The sequence below is a fragment of the Arachis ipaensis genome, chromosome B6, assembly GCF_059453495.1.
Source record: "Arachis ipaensis isolate K30076 ecotype BB chromosome B6, ASM5945349v1, whole genome shotgun sequence".
Lineage (NCBI taxonomy): Eukaryota > Viridiplantae > Streptophyta > Magnoliopsida > Fabales > Fabaceae > Arachis > Arachis ipaensis.
The window spans coordinates 114,920,931-114,947,948 of NC_142441.1; the positions used below are offsets into that span (position 1 = coordinate 114,920,931).

Here is a 27,018-nt window from a genome sequence, read left to right on the forward strand (position 1 = left end):
CCATGATATATTTTTATAATTAATAAACTTAATTTAACATAATAATTAATTTCTCATATCATATTAACATAATTAATAAGATTATTTTAAAAAGATTTAATCTCTTAAATCATATTAGTATTACTATAATTAATAAAATTATTAAAAAAACTAATTTTTTATATATTCTCTGTCCTAATTTTTATAGTATCTTACTATGATTAATATTCTATATCTATCTATTCTATCATATAAAAATCGAATTTCTGCACTTAATGATGGAGTTGACGTGGTATGCTTCTGAAGATGTTTTTCGATTTATTTCTTTCAATTCTGTAAAGTAAATCAATTATAACTAATTAATGATATCAATTAATTAATTTGATTAAACATTCAAATCTCACAATTTATTGTAATTTATATAAATTGATTAATTATAATTAATTATATCAATTAATTAATTTAGTTAATTATATTAATGATTTGATTTGATTTGATTGGAGTAAATATCAAATTATTTTAGTAAATAATAAATATGATAACAAAATACATGAATTAATTTAATTAGTTTATTTTTTTCAAAGACATCTATTTATACGAAATCATAATGTGTTTTCTATTTATTCATTCATTCATTCATTCTCTCTCTCTCTTTCTGATCTCTCTCTCTCTTTCTCTGATCTCTTGTGCTTAGGACTTTAGGGTACAATTTTTGTAATTTATTTTATTTTTATTTCTTTTATCATTACTTATACATTTCATTTTTTTTATATTTTTTAAAGTTGTTTGTTTATTTTAGTTGCTCATCATTAAGTGCATATTTTTTTCCTACGAGCTTTTGATTAACAAAAGAGATGTGTCTTTTTTACGGTATTTTTAAATAATCTTACTATAATTTTATTTTGTAATATTCTCTTTTATCATGTGTACTTCATGTGTTTAAGGAGTTGACTTAAAGTTATAATATGATATATAAAATTATAGTATGATTTACATTGCTGAAATATTTGGACATTATCGTATAGATATTTTTGAATTTGTCCATTAAATTCAATCATATAGGATCTTGAAAATTATGCAATTATGTAATTATTTATTTTTTCATATAATTATTGTATTGGTCATTTATATTACGGGCTTGCTACACATACAAGCAAAAAGGCCTTACAAGTGATACAAGCCCCCAACCTACAATCCTTCCAAACGCGCAGTGAATAACATTGAATGTAGCATCATTTACACGCGCTCTACTCAAACGGTTGCACTCCGCTCCTTAATGGCGCACTCTTCCACTTCTCAAAGCCATTCAAAGAAAACACAACCGTTTTATTTTCGAGCAACATTCGAAAGCGAAGATATACAACTCGTCACTAAGATTCGAAAATTCCATCAACACAACATAAAACTCTCGATCGAGACTCTCCAGCAAAAACGAAGTTATAATACTGAAGGTACGTTACGTTACTATTTTAGTCATGCTGTATATTTTTCACATTTCGAAATCGAAGAACTAGGTTTTACTGTTTTTCTACGTTGTTGTAGGTTTTACTGTTCTTCTTGTTCTACGTCTCATTTTACAGTTTATAATGTTCTACTTGTTCTAGGTTTTACTATTATTCTTCGTTCTAGGTTACACTGTTCTTATTAGTTCTTCTAGGTGTTACTGTTCTTGTTTTTGTAGTTCTTCTGGTAGCTGATTTTTGACAATTATAATGCAATTTATTGTGATATTTATTTCAATAATTAAACTCTGTCTGCTGTATTTAAAATGTATGAATTACAGGTACTATAATATGAAGGAAAACATCAAACCAAAATATACACCCATAACCTGCTATTTTTTACACCCAAAGAAAGTTGAATATATACCCAAAAATCTATCACCCCAGATACTTTATCCCTAAAACCCTGAATCCTAAACACTTAATACCATCCATATGCAAACTGTATTTTATAACATAAAACCCATAAAACGTTGTAAAAAAAAACAAACAGTATTTTATAACATAAAAATAAGGTTCTGAAGTATATATATGTATATATATGTATAATGTGAAATACAAGAAAATTCAGAAATACACCCAAACAAACAGTGTTTTTACACCCATATTCTGTAACTATACACCCAAAGAGTTATCCACTGCTGCTGGTACCCTGAACTGATAATTCATAATACGTACTTGATATTGGCTGGAATTTGAATGCACCACTGATGCATCATCAAAGAGGTTCAACTGAATATAAGAAACTCAAATATTAGCTAAACTATTAATGAGAAAATTAAACTCAATCACCACGTATTTAAAGAACATCACTTTTACCTCATTTAAAGCTTTCGTTTTCTTCTTCTTTGTGGCATTTGCAATCTGTTTGTCCAACTTTGAACCTAACCTATCTTTTGGATGCCCTCTTGTTCGAATCCTTGGAGGGCTTTGAAGCTCGTTAACGGATTCCAAGTTGGCGTCTTCGTGAGATAAAGAAGATGTGCCCTTTCTTTTGGCTTTCAATGATTCCATCTCAACCATGACGTTATCGTACGCACGGTGCAGAATTGCAGTCAGCTCCTCAGATTCAGATGCAAATTCGCAAATATTTTGCGAACGAAAAACCAATTGGTCAAACCTCTTGCTTCTTGGCTCCAACAGTGGCTCGTCGTGGCTGCTCTTGATGTGTGTGTGTCGCCTCTTTACCTTCTTGCACCATCGTTCCAGTATATATCTCGGTGACACTTGGCTCACTTGTTCAAAGCTTAACACGCTTAGTGCGTGACGGCACAGTATCCCTCTCGACTCGAATAATAAACATTGGCATTTTACCTCGGCTGCTACTAAGTCGTAAGTAACCACAAACTTGTTGAATATTGAGCTGGAAACCTGTTCTCCAACTTCGTATACTGAATATCCTAGAGCGGAATTCGTTAATCTAGTGATGCGATTCGCCTTTCCTCTGAATTGTGCTTGCACTTCCCTAAACTTTTGATGAGTGTACACATCTTGAAACTGAGCTTCAATGGAGGATTTGGTTGCACACGGTATGGTTGTATGGAAATCTGCAGCATCTGATTCTCTCTCTACTTGCTCCCTGCTTCCGAGGCAATTATCGTATTGTTTGACGAATTGAATAAGCGAGATGTTCTGGGTAATAAACTTGTTAAAAAATGAATAAATGCTCTCGCTCAAGGTTCAGAAAACCGGACCGGTCATCAAACCGCTCTAGCTACTGGTTCACTGGTTCACTGGTCCAACCAGTCTAACCGGTGGTTCAACCGGAAAAACCGTTTTAAAATAAAATAATAAATAAATTATAAATAAACATGCTAAAATATAATTAATTAATTATAGTATAACATAAGTATTAAAATAGTTTTCAAATTTAAAAAACTACATTAAATGTCATCAATCAAATTCATATAATCTTATTAATATGTTGATGGTGGTGGTGTCTTCTGAGGCATCAATGTCTCCTCATCCAGCCCCTCCAATTTCTTCGGCTAAAGCCAGCAATTAGAAAACAAAGCCAGCAATTAGAAAATACTAAACCTTCACCCAGCAATTACAAACAAAGCTAGCAAAACCAACACAACCAGCAACTATAAATCAAAGCAAAACCAGCAACTACAACACAATGAAAACAGAGTAGCATTTAGCAACAACCATTACAAAACAGCAGCATAACAACAACAGTGCCATAACAAAATAGCAGCATAACAACAACAGCACCTTAACAAGTCACTAATCAAAAATTCCAAATTTAATTAGCAATCCTATTCTTGTTTCGTGCATTTAATTACTCATAAACAAAACTCAACTCCACCTGAATTGTTAATTTAACCTTGGTCTTATGGAATCATAAATAGGAATACATTACATTGCTCTTTCTCCTAAAATTCAAGCAACAACACATGATTTCACAGTTTAAAACCTTATTCACCGGCTTCTCTTCTGATGCTGTGACTGGGAAGCAACAAATTCAGCAACAAGCAACAAATTTAACAAATCCTAGTAAAGTCCCGATTTATAGCAAAAAGGCAAATTTATTGATTACCAATTCAGCAACATGTAGAAATACAAGAGAAGGGAAATCTGGAAAAGAGAGAACACCAAACCAAAACATTAACCAATAATCACAAAACACTAAACTTTCACCCAGCAATTACAAACAAAGCCAGCAATTGAGCAATAAACAGAAATTGAGCTACAAACAGAAATTGTGCAACAAACAGAATTTTAGTAACAATGGAATATAAAGGGATCTGATGCTGTGGAACACTAGCAGCCACTGTTGCTACATTACCAGCTGAATTCCTAAATTGAATCGGAAAAATAAAGTGAACTTTCAAATAGGTCAACACTCTACAACACAAACTTCCCATTTACAATCATATATACACTAGCTTAGTTTGAACACCCTAAGATTTTAGGGGGAAAAACCATTTTCAAGAGCTATGTCATAAATTTTTGTATTACAGGATATTATTTCAAACACAAACTAACTTAATCAAGTAACCAGAGCAAAATTATAAAACAGAGCCAGCAACAAGCAACCAGCTAACAACGATTAGAAAACAGCAATTACACTAACATTGGTACATTATGAAACAGACCAGTAACTAGAGCAAAATTACAAAACAGGGCCAGCAACAAGCAACCAGCTAACAACAATTACAAAACAAACCAAAACATTAACCAATGCAATAATCACAAAACACTAAACCTTCACCCAGCAATTACAAACAAATCACTGAGGACCTGGGGAGGGCGGCGGCGCTGAGGACCTCGGGCACGACGGCGGCAATGAAGGGCTAGGGTTTTGCTTTGCTTCAGAGGTCTCCAGGGAGTGCATGAATGATTTGGGATTTGGAATACAATAAAATAGAAATTGGAATTAATTTAATTTTATGATTATTTTTTTCTTATACTAAACAAGAAGACCGAAGAAGACCAGAGGCGAAGAATGAAGAAGATGAGCAGAGGAAGTTCAGAGAAGATGAAGGGGACGAGTCACTCACCTGGGTTCGATGGAGGGCTACTGGTGTTGAGGACCAGGCGACGATGAAGACGATCAGAGGGCTACTGGTGTTGAGAAGATGAAGACGATGGAGGGCTACTAGGCTGGGAACCAAGCGACGATGGAGGGCTACTGGTGCTGAGGACCAGGCGACGGCGGTGGCGCTGACGACCTGAGACCGCGGCGACGATGGAGGGCTACTGGGCTGGGAATGCTTCAGACTTCAGAGGGCTAGGGTTCACTGAGACTGAGATGAATGAATGGGGGGTCGAGGGAAGAAGGGGGGTGTGGTTCACGGGTGGGTCGGGTTTCTTTTTTAATTTTTTAAAAATAATTACAAAACGGCGTCGTTTATAAGAACCGGCCAGTCACCGGTCCGGTCGAACCGGCCAGTTTTCTGCCGGTTCACCGGTTTTTCAGCGATTTTCTATCCGACAGTTATTAAAGGAGGACCGGACCGCTTATATTTCCAGTTCGCGGTTAAACCGGTCGAACCGGCCGGTCCGGTCCAGTTTTTAGAACCTTGCTCTCGCTCCTTTGTGTGCTTCTCATCCCTGCCCAGAAGTGGTGATCCAGATATATTGGAACCCATATATGACGGTCTTCATAGAGATCTGCATAATACACCCAAACATACACTATGAATACACCCCAAAAAATATGCAATTTACACCTCTGTTGCATATTTTAAACAAACATTACCTGAAAGCCACTTGTTGTCCACAAGACCAAAATTCAGCAGAAAATCATTCCAATTCCTATCAAATGAGTCTTTGCTATGAGAGTTCCAAACAACTTGGCTCATTTCTTGTTCGATTTCTGCATGTCCCTTGTACCCGTTTAATTTACTTGGAATCTTCTTCATGATGTGCCAAATACACCAACGGTGAATTGTTGTTGGCATACAGGCCTCTAAAGCCCTTTTCATTGATGCGCATTGATCGGTGAGAAACCCTTTCGGAGCATTTCCTCCCATGCAACGAAGCCAACATTGAAATAACCATTTGAATGATTCAATTTCTTCTTTTTCATCAAAGAGCATCCGAGAAGTGTTGACTGACCGTGGTGATTCACCCCGACAAAAGAACCACAAACCAAATTATACTTGAATCAAATTACCATATTGCAGAATGGAAAATCATTAAATACACCCAACAAATGCTTTGTATACACCCAAAAACATCCAAATATACACCTCTGCGGAAGATTCATAAAACAACATTAATTTAGCATCATAAACAGGGAGAGTTTGTTACCTGTTTGTATTGTAGGTGGTGTCAAATGAAATAACATCTCCGAAATACTCAAAGGCAGCTCTACTTCTTGCATCAGCCCAAAAAGCCAGCTTAATCGATTGATCCTCCTCGAGTTCAAGCTCAAAAAAGAAATTCTGATTCTTCTCTTTCATTCTTAACAAATATTTTCCGAATTCCTTTGCATCTTCTTGTTCGGAAACATTCCGCACTTCTCTCGTAATGTAATTCCTCACATCATTTTCAATAAAATTTAACTCGCGGTGACCCCCGGCAGCCGCAACAAATGATTGGTAGGTTTTGCTTGGTCTAATACCGGCCTCCTCGTTATTCTCTATTGTACGATGAATGGACATGCTTAGTTCCCTGTGCTGTTTGAGCATCTCTGCTTTACTTGGACAGCAAGGGTGTGAATGATCCAGCACAACCTTTGAAATGATCCAAGCACCAACATCCTTCAATGTGTGTATATAAATTCTTGCAGGACAGTTTAAACCGGCTGTCAGATTCGTCTTCTCGGTCGGAGATATTTTAGATTTCCATTTTCCCTCTCTGCTACATGTAATCAATTGGTTCTTAATCTCGTTTCCCTTCCTATTTGTGCTCCGAACTCTTGTAGAAAAACCTGCAGCCTTGGCGTAGTTCCTATAAAATTTTCCAGCATCTTCAAGGGTGGTAAAGGTCATTCCAACCTTCGGAACAAACTGGTCATCTATAATAGAGAGAGGCTGCAGAATACACCATGTCAAAAACTAAAAATACACCCAATCATTGCTGATATAATACACCCGAAACAAAACAACTCAACTAAAATAACAAAAAAAATCATAAACTGTAAATACACAGGCTGCAGAATATACCATGTCAAAAACTAAAAACACACCTAATCATGTTTGATATAATACACCCGAACGACAAAAACTCAGCTAACATAACAGAAAAAGTCATAAACTGTAAATACACCCACACTTCTCGCAAAAATACACCCAAAAAAGTTCTGATCTACACCCGAGCGTCTGCTATAAATTCCAGATAATTAATCAAAACTAATACATTACATTCAATCCACAGATTCATATTAACGTGTTAGTTTCACAGTCAATGTTCACGAATTATTCAGCTGCACAATGCTATTCAAATGACTGCAACAAAATTCAGAGTAATCGTATGTAAATCAAACCTCAGGAACTTCGTTAGATTCAAATTCATAATCCACTTCGCCCTGATTTAGCTAACAATCTGAGGCTGAATCATCCATAATCTTCAAAACGAGTTCAAACTTTGATTTCAGAAAACAACAAATCGAATAGAAAATGAAGCTGGAGTTGCAGAGAGAGGAACTAACGTAAATGACGAAGAACATACCAGTGAGAAAGGAGGGAAAAAGAACGATCGAGAAGAAGCAGGGAAGAGGCGCGAGAAGAAGAACGAGCAAATCTGGAAATAAGGAGAACGAAGAAGGAAACAAATCTTTTAAATTTGGTAGTTATATATACGCGGGATCTTTATATAGCGCGTGTATTGGACGTAGAGCTTGCAGCATGTTTTTTGGGTTTACTCCTTAATGAACTTGTAAAGCATACAAGCCCTAATGGCTTGTATCCAGAACTTTTCTGTTTATATTAATGAGACTATTTTTGTTATTAATATTTATAAATATACTATTATCTGTATAATTAATTGAATCATCTTATTCGTTTAAGTTTAATTCTATTGAATTAATTATTCGAAGTGTCATGGCTATTTCTATTTTTAAAGATTTTTTTCTAATATTATTTAATAATTATAATAACATGATGATAGTTAAAAAAGACAGAGCAAAAAAATTTTTATTGTGAAAATAGGGTAAAAAAATAAATTTATTTAATGTGAAAATAGGGCAAAAAATAATATGTTTCTTTTTTATAGATAATTGTTGTAAGGCATTAAAAACTCTAACAATTATTAAGAATAAATGATCGTTATAAAAACAATGTCAATTTAAATGATATACAAATAAACCATGTCAAACATAACGTACAATTTAAAAAAGTTACTTATGAAAAAAAATAGTTTATAATATTTATTTTTTTTTACTAACAATAGACCTAGGTTGATCTTACTCACTTGAGTTAATATTTTGAGTCATTATTATAATAAATATTATACTATTAAATATGATTATATTTAGTATATACAAAAGTTAGGTAAACTTACAATAGATTTTATAATCAAACTAAAAAAATTCTAATTATCTTTTTTTTTAATTTTAAATATTATTTACTATCTTAATGAAAAAGTGAATAATAATAATCACTCACATAATTAAAATAGATCATCCTAATATATATATGACACTACATATATCAAAGATTATTATATGTGATAAATTATTTTTTTATTTTTCTAAAGATAATTTATATGTAAATTAACTAATCTTTATAACATACGATCTATTGTATAATTTTTCTCCTCTTAATATGGATAAATTGATGAATTTAATATATAAAATATAATTTATATTATTTAACATACAAAATAAGTAACTTAAGCCATTATCTAAGACAATAAATATAATAGTACAAATACCTACATATTTATTAGTATTAAAAAATATACAAATAATATAAACATGATTTTTTTAGAAAAACAATAATAAAGATTATTAATTAAGTTAATTACATAATAAAAAATTATGAATAATTTTTTAAATAATAATAAAAAATAAGATTACTATTTTCACATACTACAAAGTTTATAAAAAAAATTTAGACAATAAATCAATTCTCAATAAATTATACATTAGCTCTGTTAAAAAAATTAAATTATATGTTAGATATTATTATTTGTATATATATATATATATATATATATATATATATATATCTATATTATTGATTATTAAGTTATAATTAATTTCTAACTCAATTTTTGGTAATTAAAATTTAAATGATTGAAATTATTAAATGCTGAATATTTTGCAGCCAGCTAACTAATTTTGTTTTGTTATTAAAATTAAAAAAAAGGTGAGTTGTTAGTCAATTCTGAATTTAAATTTGTGTAAAAAAATATTTTTAATTTTTTTTACTAACCAGAATTCATTTTAAAATAAAATATTATTTTGTACATCATATTATAAGATAGTGTAGTCATTCGTTTTTTTAATGGTAATTATTGTCAAATAAAATGATATAAAAATAGAAAAAAATATATTTACCAATCTAAGAATAATAATTCATTTTTCAATAGAATAAATTATATATTGAATAACAAAAGTTATTATAGTTTCTTTTTACACAAACTAATATACTCAACGACGGTGTTTTGGTAATATTACCAAGAAATATTAATCAATCTAATAGCTTTTGTTAATGACATAAGTTTATCAGTTTAGAAACTTAAAAATCATGTCATACAATATAACATTTTAACTGGTAACAACGTTGATCATATTGTTTGACTTCTCGAATGAATATGATACCGTATATAAAACTATTTTCTTTCACTGTATTTTCTTCCATTTATTAAGACTCTGTTGCTAGCTAAGGAGTTGTTACATACACAAGGCGGGGTTCGAAACTCTAATATTTACTTTGGTAGACGGGTGAGATGGTCACTCAACCACTCCAAATCAATTAAGACAAATACTAATTATTTTTAATATTTTTAACAATAAAAATAATTAAACTTTGATTTTAATTATAATTTAATAAAATATTTATAATAATAATTATTATATATATTTTTTGTTTAATCTCTTTTAATAAAAAAAATTTATATATTTTTATTAATTATCCCGTACAGTGTACGGAAACATACACTAGTAATTAATAATTTTTCATGACATATTACTATAGTTAATAAAATTAATTTAACATAATTATTAATTTCTCATATCATATTAATATAACTAATAAAATTACTTTAAAAATTTACTAATTTCTCATATCACATTTCTATCATTTATAAAATTACTAAAAAATTAACTAATTTTTTAAATTATATTATTATAATTTATACAATTATTCTAAAAAATTACTAATTTTATATGATATCTTATTATAGTTAATAAAATTATTTTCGATATCATATAACTATAATTAATAAAATTAATTGAACCGAATTACTTAGGGTGTGTTGGTAAACACGTTGGAAGCACAAGAAGTGCGTTCAATCTTTTTGAATGCTGTAATTTTTGTTTGGCTAATTTTTTTCTTCTGAACGCGTGAACATGATTTTGGATTTGAACTCCCGTTTACCAGAAGCAATAAACGATAGCTTTTGCGTTTAGTTTCTGCATTCACTTCATAAATTAAAAAATTAATTGATATTCTACCAATTTTGCTATTCAATTTCATCTACAATAAAAAATACCAAAAACAATCATAGAGTTCTTGAATTTTTTCATAGCTATTTTTACAAACAAATATTTTTTTAATATTATTATTAGTACTCTTTGTTAAGTTTTAATTTTTATCAATTATTTATTTATTTTTTTATTAATAGTATGGATATTTTTGTTTAGAATTTTTTTTATGTTCACTTATGTATATCATTGTATTTTTTTAATAGAATTTTTAGTATTCATTATTGATATGTTTTTTTTAATTATTTTTATTAATACATATTTTTTTTATAGAACTTTTTTTTTTAATTGACTTTGTGTATTTTTTATTATGTATTTTTAAATTAGTTATATTTTATTTATTATTATTAATTTTTATAATATAAATTTTATTAAGAAGTTATAATTAAATACAAAAAGAGTAGTAAGGAAGAGTACTAACAAATTATAACAAAAGTGTACTAATTTTTAATACATAAATTTAAATCTTTTTAAAAGTAATTATAGTCAAAAAGTGTTAAAATAATATAAATTTGAATGATATAAATTCATGTTCTTTTTAGTAATTTTTGTCTAAACGTAATTTTAAATAATGTAATCCAAACAACATTCATTTTATTATAATCCATTTTGATACAAAATTACCAAAGGTTAACACCAACTCATTTTTTTATCAAAATCAAGTTTATAAAATCAATTTTATACAAAATTTTGTTTGCAAACTCTAATCTAAATACACACTTAGCTTATAATAATTAGTTTAGAATATAAGATTAATTTAGAATGTAAAATTCATTTATGATTTTTTTTCATAAAGTGTTTCATTCTTATCAAAACTTCAAAAATTAATGACAAGTAGACGAATATGACCAACCTTACTTTTGACTTTTTGTTAAACAAAAAATTCAAAATGGTAATTATCCAACAAATCGAACACAACTATTCATTAAAATTTCAAAGGATTAATTAATTTTAATTTTGCAAATGAATTAAAAAGAGGATCTTGTTGTGAAATTGGCTCTCGTTGCTACAAGGTTATTGTGGGTCCAGAGCTTCTCCTGGTATGCCACGCGCGCAGCTGCGAGCCGTGCATCGGTGCTGGCGATAGGTCGGAGATCGTGAGTGGCTTTGGAGGAAGCGTTTTTCGCCACTGACGTGGACTAGGTTCAAGTCTGTTACGGCAGATTTGTGGTCGTTCACGGCGGCTATGTTCTCTCTAGCAGCTGCAGGGTTTGAGTCCTCGTTCTGAGAGTCGATCCTTGCTAGATAGGATGGCGCATGCGCTCTGCCAGTCCGTTCGGGTCGACCAACTCCCTGCGAGAAGCTTGATGATTCGAACCCTTTAACCGCATTAAGAAGAAAGAGTCTTAGTTAACGAAATACACAATCATTAACCGTAATCAATTTCAACTTAAGAATTCATAAATTTTTTCTACAATAACCCCATTAATTTTCGGATCTCCCAAAAAAAATCAGTAGCCAATCAAAAGAGAAAAGTAACAAGTAATCTGAGTCTTCGAGGGTGGCACATAACGAGGCAGCCGGCCATGTCGGTGGGGATTAAAGGAGATGGTAACAAGACTCAAAGTCAGCGGATATCGTTCAGAGATAAAGTTATTGGTGCCTCAGCAAGGAGAGCTTTAGAGGTTGCTGATTCTCTTGATAGAGATAAGATGGCTACCGTAGTTGGTAAGCAAGGTGATTCGGAGATACCAACTGTGACGTTCACTGAAGAAGCAAAAGAGATATTGGCATAGCCCTACAAAGATGCCATCGTGATCAAAGTTCTTGGAAAAAATTTTAGCTATACAGCAATCACGCATAGGCTTAAAGGCGTCTGGAGAACCAAAGGAGAATATGAGGTACTAGATGTCGGTTTTGGCTATTTCTTAGTCAAATTTGATCTCTTAGAGGATAGAGAGAAAGTTCTCCTTGGAGGACCGTGGATGATTACTGGAAGCTATGTTGCGGTTAAACCTTGGAGTTCTTCATTCAGACCTTGTGAAAACACTTTTGGGTCTACCATGGTTTGGATAAGAATCACAGGTTTAAACATTAACTATTATCAAGAGAGAGCCATGAAAATGATTGCGTCAGCTGTTGGCAAACCGATCCGCATCGACTTAGCCACCAAGTCTGCAGAGAGGAGAAAGTATGCAAGAGCATGTGTGCAAATTAACTTGGGACTTCCAGTTATAAAAAAAATTCAAGTTGATGGTCATATGTATGACATAGAATATGAGCACTTGAATTTAATTTATGAAAAATGTAGCTGCTTTGGACATGTCACAAGAGAATATGTGAAAGAGAACAACAATGGCATTGGGAAGGAAAGCACGGTGAAGGAGAAAATTTTGCCGTTACTTTTTCCTGTAGATAACAACGAGAAAACGGTGGAAGGTAGTCAAATCCTAGTAAAAAATCAAAATTTATCTTTTGAATTTGGAATTAATGCCAAATCAATTTCAATTATGGAGAAGCATGGTGCAGCAGATCTTGTGCATGATAATTTGCAAGACTCACGTATGGAAAGGGATACTCGTGCAAAAGAAGGTGAATGGGTTACAGTTAGTAGAAAAGGCAAGGAAAAAGTGGGTAAAGGCCACAATGTGGTGCCAAAAAAGCCAATGTAGCAATATGCTCCAATTTGGTGAGTAAGAAATTTTCTTTTGGGTCTAATAACATGCATGCTGGATCCTCATCAAATGCAAAGGTGAAGTCCTTATCAAATGCAAAGGTGGGGCCCAAGGAAAAGAAAGATCCTCCATCCACGCTTGACTCTTTGGAAACAACTCAGGTGGCTTTCAAGGATCAGAGTACTCCCTTTTTTAAAGCAGGGCACAAAAGGCAGCGTCCTATTTCGCTTCAAAACTCACCTACTGAAGCATTGTCAATGGATTCTCGAGTACAAAAAGAGCTTGATAAAGTTAGTGCAACAACAAACTTGGAGACCCAACCTCAACAGAAGAATGATGGTTCTGCAGTACAAGTCCACAAGGAGACACTTGGAGACAGGGGTCCATCAACGTGAGGTAGAAAGATTAAATATTCCAATTATTTAATTTATTTTTTATGGATTGTGACCATTTAAATATTATTAGTTGGAATGTTAGGGGGCGTCAAATAAAATGTCTCGGGTGCACTGTAAGGAGTTGGTACGAAAATTTCAACCAACTTTTTTTATTTTGGTGGAAACTCATATTGGGTTTGAAACTATGAAAGAATTTTGGGGGAGATTAGGCTATTATCCTGTAGAGATTGTAGATACTGTTGGACACAATGGAGGAATTTGGTTCCTTTCTGCTAATTTAAAATTTTCTTGTAAAATTCTTTGGGCTATGAATCAATGTGTAACTTTGGAAATTGATGGTGGTGGGCGAAGATGGATCTGCAGTGCAGTTTATGGCAGCCCTCAAGCCACTAATAGAGTAGAATTATGGAGTCATCTGCTTGATATTGGTTTGTGCATTCAGGACCCGTGGGTGGTGGTTGGGGATTTTAATGATATTTTGAGTGTTCATGAGGTAAAGGGGGGTAATTTCTATTCAAATCGCAGTAGTATCTTTGCAAGTACTCTAGATTCTTGTGGTCTTTTTTATCTAACAACCTCTGGAAGACGGTTTACTTGGTTCCGTAAAATTCAAGGAAACAAAGAAATTACAAAGAGATTGGATAGAGCTTGCTGTACTACAGAGTAGCGCCTTCTTTTTCCAGAAGCTTTTGTTGAAGTTCTCAGTCGTTCCCACTCTGATCATTGTCCCCTACTTATTCGATGTCAAGGAGTTCCTATCAAGAAAGGAAACCGGCCTTTTAGATTTCAAGCGGCATGGGCAACGCATCCTGATTACAAGGCCATTGTTCAGAAATCTTGGGATAGTACAGACTTTGGCATCCATAGAAAGTTGTTGGGGGTCCAAGAAGCTTCGTTGGAATTCAACTCTACGGTCTTCAGCAATATTTTTATTAAAAAGAGGGAATTTGAGGGTTATTTGAATCGTATTCAATGGAAAATGGAAGCTGACGATAATCTGATTCTGAAGCACAAAGAGGAAGAATTGAGAGCTGAGTATAATATAGTTTTGGCCCAGGAAGAATTGCTTTGGTACCAGAAGTCAAAAGATCAATGGGTTCGGTATGGTGATAGAAATACTAGCTTTTTCCATATGCAAACCATCCTTAGAAGAAAATCTAACAAGGTTCATGGGTTGCTAGTCAGTGATGGGTCTTGGTCTGATGATCCGGAAGTTTTGCAAAGGGAGGTTGTTCATTTCTTCAAAAATATTTTTTGTTCTACTGAGCCTGTTGAGGTTAATTGCATGGGAGAAATTCCTATGCCATCTCTTAGCCAGGATGCTTGTGATAATTTGTCTAAACCAGTAACAATGTTGGAGGTTAAAGAAGCTCTGGATAATATGAGCTCGTTCAAAGCTCCTGGGCCGGATGGTTTTCAAGTTTTTTTCTTCAAGGAATATTGGGATGTGGTGGGTCATGAGGTGTGCGACCCTCCAACTAGATTAAAGGATTTTCGGCCAATAAGCCTTTGTAATGTAATTTATAAGCTAGTGACTAAAGTGCTGGTTAATAGATTATGACCATTTTTGGATGAGATTGTTAGCCCAACTCAGGGAGGGTTTATTCATGGTAGAGGAGCACCTGATAATATTATTGTCGCCCAAGAAGTTCTTCACTTTCTTAAGCGGACAAAGTCTAGAAAAGGAGCTATGGCTTTTAAGATTGATTTAGAAAAGGCTTATGATAGAGTTGATTGGAATTTTCTTGAGCACACTCTTGAATCTTTTGGCTTTCCTTCTCTAATTATTCGACTTGTAATGAATTGTGTTCAGGCCTCAAATCTTTCCATCCTTTGGAATGGGAATAAATTGGACAGCTTCCAACCTCGCAGAGGGCTCAGGCAAGGAGATCCAATTTCTCCGTATTTATTTGTTTTGTGCATGGAGAGATTGGCGTGCTTCATTTCCAAACAAGTTGACGAGGGTATTTGGGATGGTGTGGCTGTTTCTAGAGGGGGACCTAGAGTTTCTTACTTGATATTTGCAGATGACCTCCTCCTTTTTTGTAAAGCGAAGAAAAGTCAAGTTCAAAATGTTGTGCACACCTTGGAGTTGTTTTGTAAAGCTTCAGGTATGAAGGTTAACATTGAAAAATCTAAAGCTATTTGTTCTAGAAATATCTCTAATAGAAGGAAGGAAATGTTGTCTGGTGTTTCTCATATTCCTTTTACTAGTGACCTAGGCAAATACTTGGGGGTGAACCTTAATCATCCTCGAGCTGCTAGATCTATTTTTTCGGACTCTTTAGAGAAGATCAAGAATAGGCTGGCTAGTTGAAAAGGTCGGCTCCTTAACAGAGCAGGCAGGCTTTGCTTAATTAAATCTGTTGCTTCTTCTCTTCCTATTTATCAGATGCAAGTGACTCTTTTTCCTACTTCGGTTTGTCAAAAGATTGATTCTGTGCTTAGACAATTCTTGTGGAAGGAAAAGGTGGAGGAGCGTTGCTTAAATTTGGTCAAGTGGAGCAAAGTTGTCACTCCAAGAAAATATGGAGGCTTGGGAATTAGAGATACTCAATGCATAAATTTTGCTTTACTCGGAAAGCTTGTTTGGCAATTATTGCATAATAAAGATAAGTTTTGGGTAAGAATTATGTTGGCAAAATATTTATTTGGGAGTTCTTGCTTTTCACCCAAATTTTCTAATAATGTTTCAAGCACTTGACGAGCGATTTATAAGACAATAGAAAAGCTTCGTGATGGTTTTGATTGGTGTACAGGTAGGATGTCTCAATCCTTTTGGTATCATGCTTGGCGACTATGTGGAACGCTAGCTCCTTTGGTTCCTTTTGTGCACATTTCTGATTCTCACTTGAAGTTAGAAGATGTCTGGCACCTTGGGCATTGGCGGTGGGATATTCTTTGCACAATGATTCCGGAAGAAGTTAAACTTGATTTGATGCTCTTTGATCCTATCAAGCAGGTAGGAGATAAAACAGGTTGGTTTTGGACAAACTCAAATACTCTCACCTACTCGACTAAAAGCGGGTATGAATGGCTATTGAAGAAGAAATTTGGCTGGAATGATAATGAAATTGGCTTTGGCTTTGGCGCTTGAGAATACCGGAGAAGATAAAGTGTCTGCTCTGGCTTTGCCTCAACAACGGAGTTCCCACAGCTAGTTACCAGTTTCAAAGAGGTATTTCTACTTCTGCTTTTTGTCAGAGATGTTATCTTGCTCTAGAGGATATTAACCACTGCTTTAGGACTTGCCAAAAAGCTCGTCAGATTTGGATTAGCTTAAATTTGGGAATGACCGCTGAGGACTCTAGTTTGGATTTTGTGTCTTGGATTCGTTCTAACCTCAACAAAAATGAGTTTCTTTGCAGCGGCCTTTTGGTGGATTTTGAGGGATAGGAACAATGACATCTTCCACCAAAATGATCCATGGAGTAAGGAGAAAATTGTTCACTTAGTTAAACATGCTGCTCGAGATTTCTCTAATGTTATTATCAACCAAAAACATATTATTCCTTCTTCTTTGAAATATAACTGGGAACCACCTCCAATGAATGTCTGTAAAGTGAACTGCGATGCAAGCATTTTTGAAAATGAGCAATTAGCTGGCTTTGGATGTATTATTAGAGACAGCATGGGAATTTGGATAAAAGGTTGTTCTGCCAGTATACCTCTTTCTAGTATTCTCTATTATGAGTTTCATGCTATTTGGAGAGGGCTTGTTATGGCTTGGGATTGCGAGTGCAAAGAGGTCATATGTGAAACTGATAATCTTGATATGTTTCTTCTTGTTTCGCGAGGCACAATCAGCATGATTAGGAATGACTCTGATCTGCTTGACAAAATCAAAGAGATGCTCCAATGCAATTGGACAGCTACTTTAGTACTCATCCAGCAAACAGCAAACAGAGCGGCTAATTTAATGGCTAAGACTGCTGTTTTAAACAAGCAGGTGTATCTAGAGTGGTTACTGCCTCCTAATAATTTAGACATTATTATTAGAGAGGAGTACTACCCTTTTTCTTAGATCTTTTTTCTTTGTGTTATGTTCAGTCACAAAAAAATCTATACCGTCAAATAAAAAAACAAGAAAGATCCAATGACTCTCGTCCTTTAGCGCACCGATATGCCAAAATTAAGTGCTATGCACACCGAAACGCCAAACACACACGGCACATGGAATCCGTGCCCCTCTTTCTCATCTCTTCAATCGCCTCTTCTTCCGATAAAGAAGACAAAGAAGCTTCCTTCACGGCGATCTGTCAAGGTCACCGCGGCTTTCGCGCGCGCCTCACCCAGCCGAGGAGAACGTGCGGCAGAGACCGTGGCTGTCTTCCTCGTTCCAGAGCGCGTCGCCGTCTTCCTCGTTTCAGAGAGCGTCGCCGTAAGGTTAGTCTCTATAATTTGGTTGAATGTTGCTGCTTTAAATTCTTGTCAAGAGATGGTGTTGATATTCATCCTTTCCTTAACCCTCTATTTTCTTGTCTCTTTAGAATTTATTTATCCTTCTCACGCATGCATATACATATTAGAGCTAGTTTGTTCATCAATTTGTGAAACTAAAAAATTATAATTTAAAAATAGAAAATTTCAGAGGACAAGCACGTTGGAACTGAATTATGAGTACTCTAAGCTGACAGAATGGTTTGTGTATTAAAATCTTAGGAGGTCATATACGGCTCAGACACAATCAGATACTAAATTATCTCCTTGTTTAATGAGTTGTTGAGTTCTATTTGTTTAGCTCTTCTCAAAGACTTGTACACAATCAGGTACTTCAAGACAAAACCTAACTCAGAAGCATAATCCTCTTTATTTTTGGTTTGATTCAGTCACACCCAAGTCAGAAACAGCATTATCTTAACTCTCCTTTCTTTTTCTTTTTTTATGGTAATGTTTCTTCGGCTTTTAATGGGTCCCTGAGTTGTTTTCTTGTCATTTTATACATTCATTTGTTAGGGAATTTCACCAAATTCCAAATCACAAGTGAAAGCTATGTGCAATCAGATTTGTAATGCTCATCAGGCACCAAGTTTGCAACCTTTGCCTTTTGAACATGTTCATTCAAAAGAAGCTAAAATATTTGCCTGCAGCAATCTCTGTTTCCTATTTTTGGTGTAGCCAAAATAAGAAGAAACTATATGCCTTTGTCATGGCCCTTTTTTTAAAGTTAGTTTTAAGCTGATAATTTGAATATTCAAAAACTTGTGATTAAAGTTAGTTTAGTTTCATTGCCTTAACTTTCGATTAAATCTTGTGTTGCAAATTGATGATGCCTTTTAACTCATTCCTACTTTGATCCCAGTCCCTATGCTACTTCTACTACATGCCACCCTTTTCCTCTTTATGAGAAGAGAAAAAACAAAGATCTGCACTTTTTGCAGGTTCTTTGTTCTCTTTTGGATTCTTCTTTGTTTCCTCCGACAACTTATAAGGACCATGAGATTCTCATTCTCATTCTCATGTTAACAACGACATCATTAATACTAATACTAGTATATGGTCCCAGCTCAAACACCCCTTATTATGTTTTCTATGCACCACTCGTGTTTGTAAAAATAGGGTAGTGAAAATCATCCTCATTTGAAGCTTGTGTTTTGGGGGGTTGTTTGGTTTGGTGGGGTGAAGTTTATGTGAAGTTTTTTTTTTTTTTTTTAAGGTTGTTTGGTTTGGTATATTGATAAATCAATGTATTTGAATGTATATCATATCTAGATACATTTTGTTATCAGTAGGTATTTGAATGTATTTGGGTTTAGTGTGAGTACAATGCATCCATTGCTTTTTTATCTTTATATATATTACACAATTGCCTTTGTATTATAGAAGCTTGCAGTTTTATGTGCCATAGCTGTGAGGTTGAGTAGCATATCTCTTTATTGTGAATATGCATTCTCATCAATCTTAAGGGTTCCCCCCACAATATGTGCAATTACTCTGCGTAGTGTTTTAAAATTGTATATCGTTGATCTGTCTTTAAGATATATGGCTGAATGATTGTGGTGACAAAATCTTGTTTGTATATTATTTCTTTTTGTCCTTCATTTTCATATGCTAACAAAGGTCTTGAATTCATTAATTCAATTTCCATTTTCAGGTCTCCTTCTCCTCCTCTTGCAAGATCTCGATCAAAGTCAAGATGTCCTGTTAGTTATCGAAGAAGGAGAAGGTGTCGTTCCTACTCTCCTGCTCGCTACAATAGGGATCGTCAGTCCAGATCACCAGTCAGGTCCCATCATTATTCAAGCTATGAAAGGGATCGAAGGTCCTATAGAGACATCAGAGAACACAGTGAAAGAAGCAGAAGACAGGATTCAGATAGATACCTTGATCGGCATTCATTTGCTTCAAGAAGGAATAGGAGTAGGAGCGTGAGCCCTCATTCAAGGAAATCACATTGAACTGGATCTATTTCTCCAAAACATCACAGAGAAAGTTCACCTCATAGAGGAAGGAAAGAATCACGTGCTGATTCTGGATCCCCAAGTCATCACAGAGGTAGTAAGTCATCTCCCAAGATTGATGAAATCAAACAAAAGAGCAAAAGACGTTTAAGATCAGTTTCTTCAGATGATAATAGGCTTCAATCCAGCAAAAATGAAGAAATTTTGCATGGAAAATCTAAAAATAGAGAGAGAAGACGGTCCAGGTCAGTATCTGTCGAGGAGAAGCCTTATATCTTGCATGAAAAGTAGTTGCTAACAGAGAAGTCTTATATCATTTAATGTGATTTTCATTTTTCACACACTTTGCTTTTCATTTTGTTTAATGCAGTTATCCTGGGCTCTTGGGTACATTGTTGCAACTCTTTTTTTCGCAGTTGTGGAGATGTCAATTGAAATAATTGTTCTCTCATTCGGCCAAGATTCTGAAGAGCACCAAGGGCTAGCCCAGTATGCTCCACCCATTCTCATTGAAACTCTTGGTGACCATAATGAGGTGCAGAGACTTACACAAGGACCGCAGTGAAGTGTGTCCATCGAATTTGCTTATGATGATAAGATTTTAGATGTTTTTGCTACCCCTTGTATATATGTCTTGATCATATACATTTTTTAACAAAGGTCATTGTGGGGTTATCTCTTGATAAGTTGGGTTATTTAGATTTACATATACCAAGCTATGAGCACAAACATAATTATTGTACTATGTAATATAATCTTTTTCCAAAAGTACATCTCAGAACATGAATTAATTATAAGCTTTCTTTGTTTAGTGTAAGTTCTGCTACAGAATCTCAAATTTCTTTACATTCAAAATAATGCAGGTGATAACAATTTTATTTAAAAAGTTTACGATAGTTTTTTGCTTGTCCAAGATATGTCCATTCTAATTCCAGAAAAAGCAATATGAAGTCTGCAATTCATTGTAGAGAAATAGCTTGAAATATTGGTTGATTGAAGCCATCAGTTTTCTTATCTGAGAGTTACTAGTTGTGTGTCTCTTAAAAGTGGTATGAAAATCAGATAGAGTCGTATGTAGGCTGCCAATGTAGTTGCTCTGAATCTTTGAATAATGAAGTCTGTTTTTCACTGGGTCATCGATACGTTGATGGACTTTGAATGGGGCTTATCTGCATATGGATTAGTGTTCCTTTTTAGCTAATGGAGTAACTCCAATTTGCAACACATTGTAAGCTAATGGTCCCCATCTCTTTGAACCCACAGTGATGTCACCTTCAAATCTATTTGGTTACACTACCATAAATCCTATTATTATATTAATACAACTTAGATCTATTTTCTTCCACACAAAGTAATCAAAATTTTATGATATTACAATCTTGAATAAATAAATCAATTTAAAACTGTCTATTAACAAGTTATTTTTACAATATAAAAATCTTGAGAAAGTATAGGGAGCCAATGACCTAAGCATACAATGTGTACAATGAAGGTTTGGAAAGTATTAGAGATATTATTATTAGTGTTACATTGTCTTCTCAAGTTACGCTTTTGGGATGAGTGGTTTCAGGGCATGGTATAAAAATTCCAGATCCGGAAGGTCAAACTTTGGTGAATCCAAAATTAGTTTTTTATAACATGTGATGTTTATTATCCCTGGTATCCGGATGGTTATCTCTGGAATCCGGATGGTTATTCTGCATAGTATAGGTGATGTTCATTTGATTCATAAACCAAAGATTTAGCCCACACATTGTACACTTAGGCCATTGGCTCCCTAGCACTACTCAAAAATCTTAAGATTTTATATATTTTTCCAATATAAAATCATTGTTTACTCAAACCAACATGAATGAGGTTAGAATACTGTAAGAAAACAACCACAATTTTGAAAAATAAAAGGGGATAATGAAAACAAAAAAGGGGTCACAATCAACGGGTGCAAGAGGAAATGTGGTGAAAGCGGTGATCATAAAAAAACGGTTGATTTTTGAAGCTCATGAGTCATGATGCTCAACAGTCAACGACCCATAGGTACAACTTCCATTAATTAACAAACTCATCATGAAGCCCTTCTTTTACAGATTCTTGATTCTCCTTGCTCTGTTTTCTCTCGTGGAATCTTCTTCGTCATGCAGCAACAACAACAACAGAGACCACGAGCTTGTCATAAAAGCCTTCCAATATGTGTCTGGATTCAAACCTTCATGGTTCCTAACAACACGCCAACCTTCTTCTTCTTCTTCTTCTTCTTCCAACTGTTCGGTAGAAGAGTCATCTCCCATTATTAAGAACATAGAGCTTCCTTCACTATAACTCTCTGACCAATCTGCTCAACATAAGCTATAAAATCACAAGCTTCTTCAAATATGCTGCTGATGTTACAGTCTTCATTGTCACTCACCTGTTTTCCAGTAACATTAGTACTAGTAACCAAAAAGGAATAAAAGAGAGAACATAACCCCAATATCAAGCACTTATATCTTTAAAAATAGGAGGGGGAAGAAAATGATAAATATGATTCATGATTATGCCTATTGAGAATTTAAATTAGCTCCAAAAGATCTTTAAAAATTAGTTTTTATAATATGATCTCTAAAAGATCATGTTTTGTATTGCTTGGGGTTCCAATTTCTATGATATTTAATTGTATCTTCATTGTATTCAAGAGTACTGGTGCAAGAGATTGCATCCAAAGAATGTATGTGAAAAGGTGTTCAGGCAACCCCCTTTGCGTGAATTTTAAGAAAAAGAAAATTTAAAGGGCATGATTTTACTCTTACAAAGCAGAAGGCTACTCTTATACAGGCTGCGGATTCAACTGGCAATAAAATTCAATATGACTGTCCCGGTTTTCTTCCTAATAGGCGTCAGGTAAAGCTATTCAATATATTGATGTCCCTCTTAAGTTCTAGCTTTTGAGCCTTTGGTGTCAATATTAGACTTGTACTCTTCTTTATTTTATTGCACCTAAAAATAATGATCAAACTGTAAAAGAAGCAAATGTGCTATATAGTATTTCCATTTAGTTGATGGTGTTAGGATATTTTGTTTTGGCAAATAATAATGATCTATAATGGTTCAATAATAGATAAAACTAGTACAGATTAAGCAGGTCAGTTTCCAGATTTTGAAGCAATAACTAACTAAAACTTCTCATAAACTAAATCATATGATAAATTTCTTGTCCACGAAATTGGAGAGTAAAAATTCATGGATGAGTTAAAAGCCATCATCAATTTGCAACACTAGATTTAATCGAAAGTTAAGGCAATGAAACTAAACTAACTTTAATCACAAATTTATGAATATTCAAATTATCAGCTTAAAACTAACTTTAAAAAAAGGGCCATGACAAAGGCATATAGTTTCTTCTTATTTTGGCTACACCAAAAATGGGAAACAGAGATTGCTGCAGGCAAATATGTTAGCTTCTTTTGAATGAACATGTTCAAAAGGCAAAGGTTGCAAACTTGGTGCCTGATGAGCATTACAAATCTGATTGCACATAGCTTTCACTTGTGATTTCGAATTTGGTGAAACTCCCTAACAAATAAATGTATAAAAATGACAAGAAAACAACTCAGGGACCCATTAAAAGCCCAAGAAACATTACCATAAAAAAAAAGAAAAAGAAATGAGAGTTAAGATAATGCCATTTCTGACTTGGGTGTGACTAAATCAAACCAAAAATAAAGAAGATTATGCTTCTGAGTTAGGTTTTGTGTTGAATTAACACTTTATATACTATGTCCTTATATACTTCCACTAAAAAAAATTATAACAAATAAATCTATATATCTTCTATTGATAAAAAAATAATCTAGATAACAAATTTTACAAGTATCAATACAAATTGAAGGAAGGCCACAAGTTCTCGTCAAGTTGAAATCACAATAAATAAACCAATCATCTCGCAAAGAACCTCACAACACCTGCCACGTGTCAACCTTCCATTACATCTCATAGATTTCATTGGATGAGATTCTATCACGGTCCATCCGCAACTTAACAGTTATATCCTCATTCGATTCTTTGTCCTTAGTACTCCTGTGGTTACTCCTCAGCCTCAAAGTACACTCACATACACACACCAACTGCTTGGGATTTTGCTCCAAAGAAAAGAAAAAAAAAATGGCTGCAGAAATGGCCCTTGTGAAACCAATCTCCAAGTTTAGCAACACCACACCCAAATTTGGCACCAGAAGAATTGGTTCATACTCCAAATTCAGCACCATAAGAATGTCCACAACAACACCAACACCTCCAGCTGCATCAACCTCAACAAAGCCAAGCAAGAAGGGTAAAACTGCCATAAAGGAGACACTGTTGACACCAAGATTCTACACAACAGACTTTGATGAGATGGAGATGCTGTTCAACACTGAGATAAACAAGAACTTGAACCAGGATGAGTTTGTGGCACTGCTCCAGGAGTTCAAGACTGATTACAACCAGACACACTTTGTGAGGAACAAGGAGTTCAAAGAGGCTGCTGACAAGATTGACGGTCCACTCAGACAGATCTTTGTTGAGTTCCTTGAGAGGTCTTGCACTGCTGAATTCTCTGGTTTCCTCCTTTACAAGGAGCTTGGAAGGAGGCTCAAGGTCTGTGTGTGTTTGCTCTTTCTAGTTTCTTTATTTCCAGGAAAATGCAATTCACCATGTGAACTTTAGTTTTGGGCATTGAAAAAAATTGCGATGTAATTTTGTCAATACAGCATATAAAAGTGCACTATTGGTGTTAAATTCTAATTAGTACTAGGATTTTGGATCTATATTATTTGGGTAGCTTAATGTGACTCTTAAAAGATAAGCTTGAGAATGCCATTTCTATTTGAGTTTCATTCTTGTCTTACAAGGAAGCAGAGCTTTCTTTGCCAATGCATTCTTCGAGATGTGTTGTTTGTACTCATTTTGACTAGTTCACTGAATCAAAGTGTGATTGGCTCGGTTTTGGAAGTAAAATGAGCATGCAAAACATTTCTAAGTCTTTATTTCTTTGTACACTTTTGGGCTTTCTATTTATGAGACTGATGAATTGCTTCGGATGTTGAAATCGCAGAAAACCAATCCTGTCGTGGCTGAGATTTTCTCTCTGATGTCTAGGGATGAAGCCAGACATGCTGGGTATGAAAACACTACATATTTGTTCTTCTTTCCTTCAATTTATTGTTTCATGTCTTATGCTGAATGGCCTTATCCTTTTGATTCTATACAGATTTCTGAACAAGGGTTTATCTGATTTCAATTTGGCTTTGGACTTGGGCTTCCTTACAAAAGCTAGAAAGTATACATTCTTCAAGCCAAAGTTTATCTTCTATGCTACATATCTGTCTGAGAAAATCGGATACTGGAGATACATAACCATATACAGACATCTCAAGGAGAATCCTGAATACCAATGTTATCCCATTTTCAAGTACTTTGAGAACTGGTGCCAGGATGAGAACAGACATGGAGACTTCTTCTCTGCTTTGATGAAAGCACAGCCACAGTTTTTGAATGACTGGAAGGCAAAACTATGGGCTCGATTCTTCTGTCTATCGGTAATTTTTTGCTTGTGTAGAATTTGATTCTTACTTTTACCCTTGGATTGTTAATTAGATTCTTAATGTAACCATAATATACGTTCCAATTTATTTAAGGTTAAGCTGCTATATAGAATATAATAGATAATCAAGAGTTTATAAGGGAAAAGTGTGTATATGGAACACTACATTTACATGTAGATCAAACCCAATAGCATCCATCAATGTCAAGTACATCCAAGATAATTTCATTCACATATGAATTTCTTGTGTCATGAATCGGGTTATGCCTGTCAAAAAGATCTTATTTGTGGTATCTTTCATCATCCTTCGTAATCTTTAAAATGTAATTCTCGAATTTGTTCATGCAGGTTTATGTCACGATGTATCTCAATGATTGTCAACGCACAGCTTTCTATGAAGGCATTGGACTCGACACAAAAGAATTTGACATGCATGTCATCATTGAGGTTAGCTTTTAATTTCAAATTAGCAGCAGTAGTCACTATTGATGTTCAATTAATTTTTTGTTCGTAAGTTTCTATTCTCCATAATGAAATCGACATCTGTTTCTACTAATTGTCCAGTACAAACTGATGAACATAAATACTAACTTGCGAAAAAGCAAGAAAGAAATTTGCAGCCTTAAGTTCCCTTAAAAACACATTACAAATGAGAGCTGCTCAACAAAGAACTAACTTAGACTTCATTAATTTCAAGATATTACTCAAGCTTCATTCCTTGATTGTTTTATGCAGACCAACCGCACAACAGCTCGGATTTTCCCAGCTGTTCTTGATGTTGAGAACCCGGAGTTCAAGCGGAAATTGGACCGGATGGTTGAGATAAACGAGAAGCTTCTAGCCGTTGGTGAGAGTGATGACATTCCGGTGGTGAAGAACTTGAAAAGGATTCCACTTGTTGCCGCCCTGGTGTCTGAACTCTTGGCAGCATATCTAATGCCACCCATTGAGTCAGGATCTGTAGATTTGGCAGAGTTTGAACCACAGCTTGTGTACTGAAGTTATGCATAAAATTCCCTTATTTACTTTTGATCTCCATCATAATGTTCATTATGGGTTCTATTAGTATTGCTGCCAAAAGTTGGTTGTACTAGACAGTGAGGAAACATTTACAATATTGACTTATTGAGGTCCCTTTCTAGTTATAATGTGTTCTACCGTATCTTCTACTTTTTAATTTCTCTTTTTCTTATTCAAAGTTCACTAGAAATTAGAAGTATCTTTATGAAGTACTTAATAAGATATGATCCTTTTCCTACAATCTTAAATTGGAAGGTCTAACAGTAGAATTTAAGGTACTTAATTAGAAGTCCCCTTATGAAGTACTGCACATTGATCTTTTTGTTTAACGTAGAATTTAAGGTAGAATTTTCCGTAATCTAGCTCTATAATAATGTATCCTCAGGTTATAAAGGTGTTACAAAACAATTCCCGAATGATGCATTGAGGTTATAGGTGAACCGAACTTG

The 27,018-nt window shown here is 34.2% G+C and overlaps 2 protein-coding genes, 1 long non-coding RNA gene and 1 other non-coding gene across 4 annotated transcripts; 2 read left to right on the forward strand and 2 right to left on the reverse strand.

The window, feature by feature from the left end:
• Window positions 1–2,096: 2,096 nt before the first annotated feature.
• Window positions 2,097–12,112, reverse strand: LOC148562385 (uncharacterized). Its single transcript, XM_088490876.1, has 6 exons — window positions 12,093–12,112; window positions 11,719–11,929; window positions 7,605–7,676; window positions 4,988–5,191; window positions 2,301–3,149; window positions 2,097–2,213 (listed from the first exon to the last, which is right to left on the reverse strand). The coding sequence occupies exons 1-6, from the start codon at window positions 12,110–12,112 to the stop codon at window positions 2,097–2,099; spliced, it is 1,473 nt and encodes a 490-aa protein (XP_088347002.1).
• A 5,623-nt stretch (window positions 12,113–17,735) lies between these two features.
• On the forward strand, window positions 17,736–20,812 carry LOC107604717 (uncharacterized). The gene is made up of 3 exons (XR_015886112.1): window positions 17,736–17,980; window positions 19,689–20,240; window positions 20,366–20,812. It is a non-coding gene; the product is annotated as an uncharacterized LOC107604717 (transcript).
• Window positions 20,813–21,779: 967 nt separating this feature from the next.
• On the reverse strand, window positions 21,780–23,745 carry LOC110263431 (uncharacterized). Its single transcript, XR_002349083.2, has 2 exons — window positions 22,779–23,745; window positions 21,780–22,399 (listed from the first exon to the last, which is right to left on the reverse strand). It is a non-coding gene; the product is annotated as an uncharacterized LOC110263431 (long non-coding RNA).
• On the forward strand, window positions 22,331–26,697 carry CRD1 (dicarboxylate diiron protein, putative (Crd1)). Its single transcript, XM_016306368.3, has 5 exons — window positions 22,331–24,603; window positions 25,061–25,125; window positions 25,217–25,544; window positions 25,898–25,996; window positions 26,285–26,697. The coding sequence occupies exons 1-5, from the start codon at window positions 24,130–24,132 to the stop codon at window positions 26,546–26,548; spliced, it is 1,230 nt and encodes a 409-aa protein (XP_016161854.1). The 5' UTR covers window positions 22,331–24,129; the 3' UTR covers window positions 26,549–26,697.
• The last annotated feature ends 321 nt before the right edge of the window (window positions 26,698–27,018 follow it).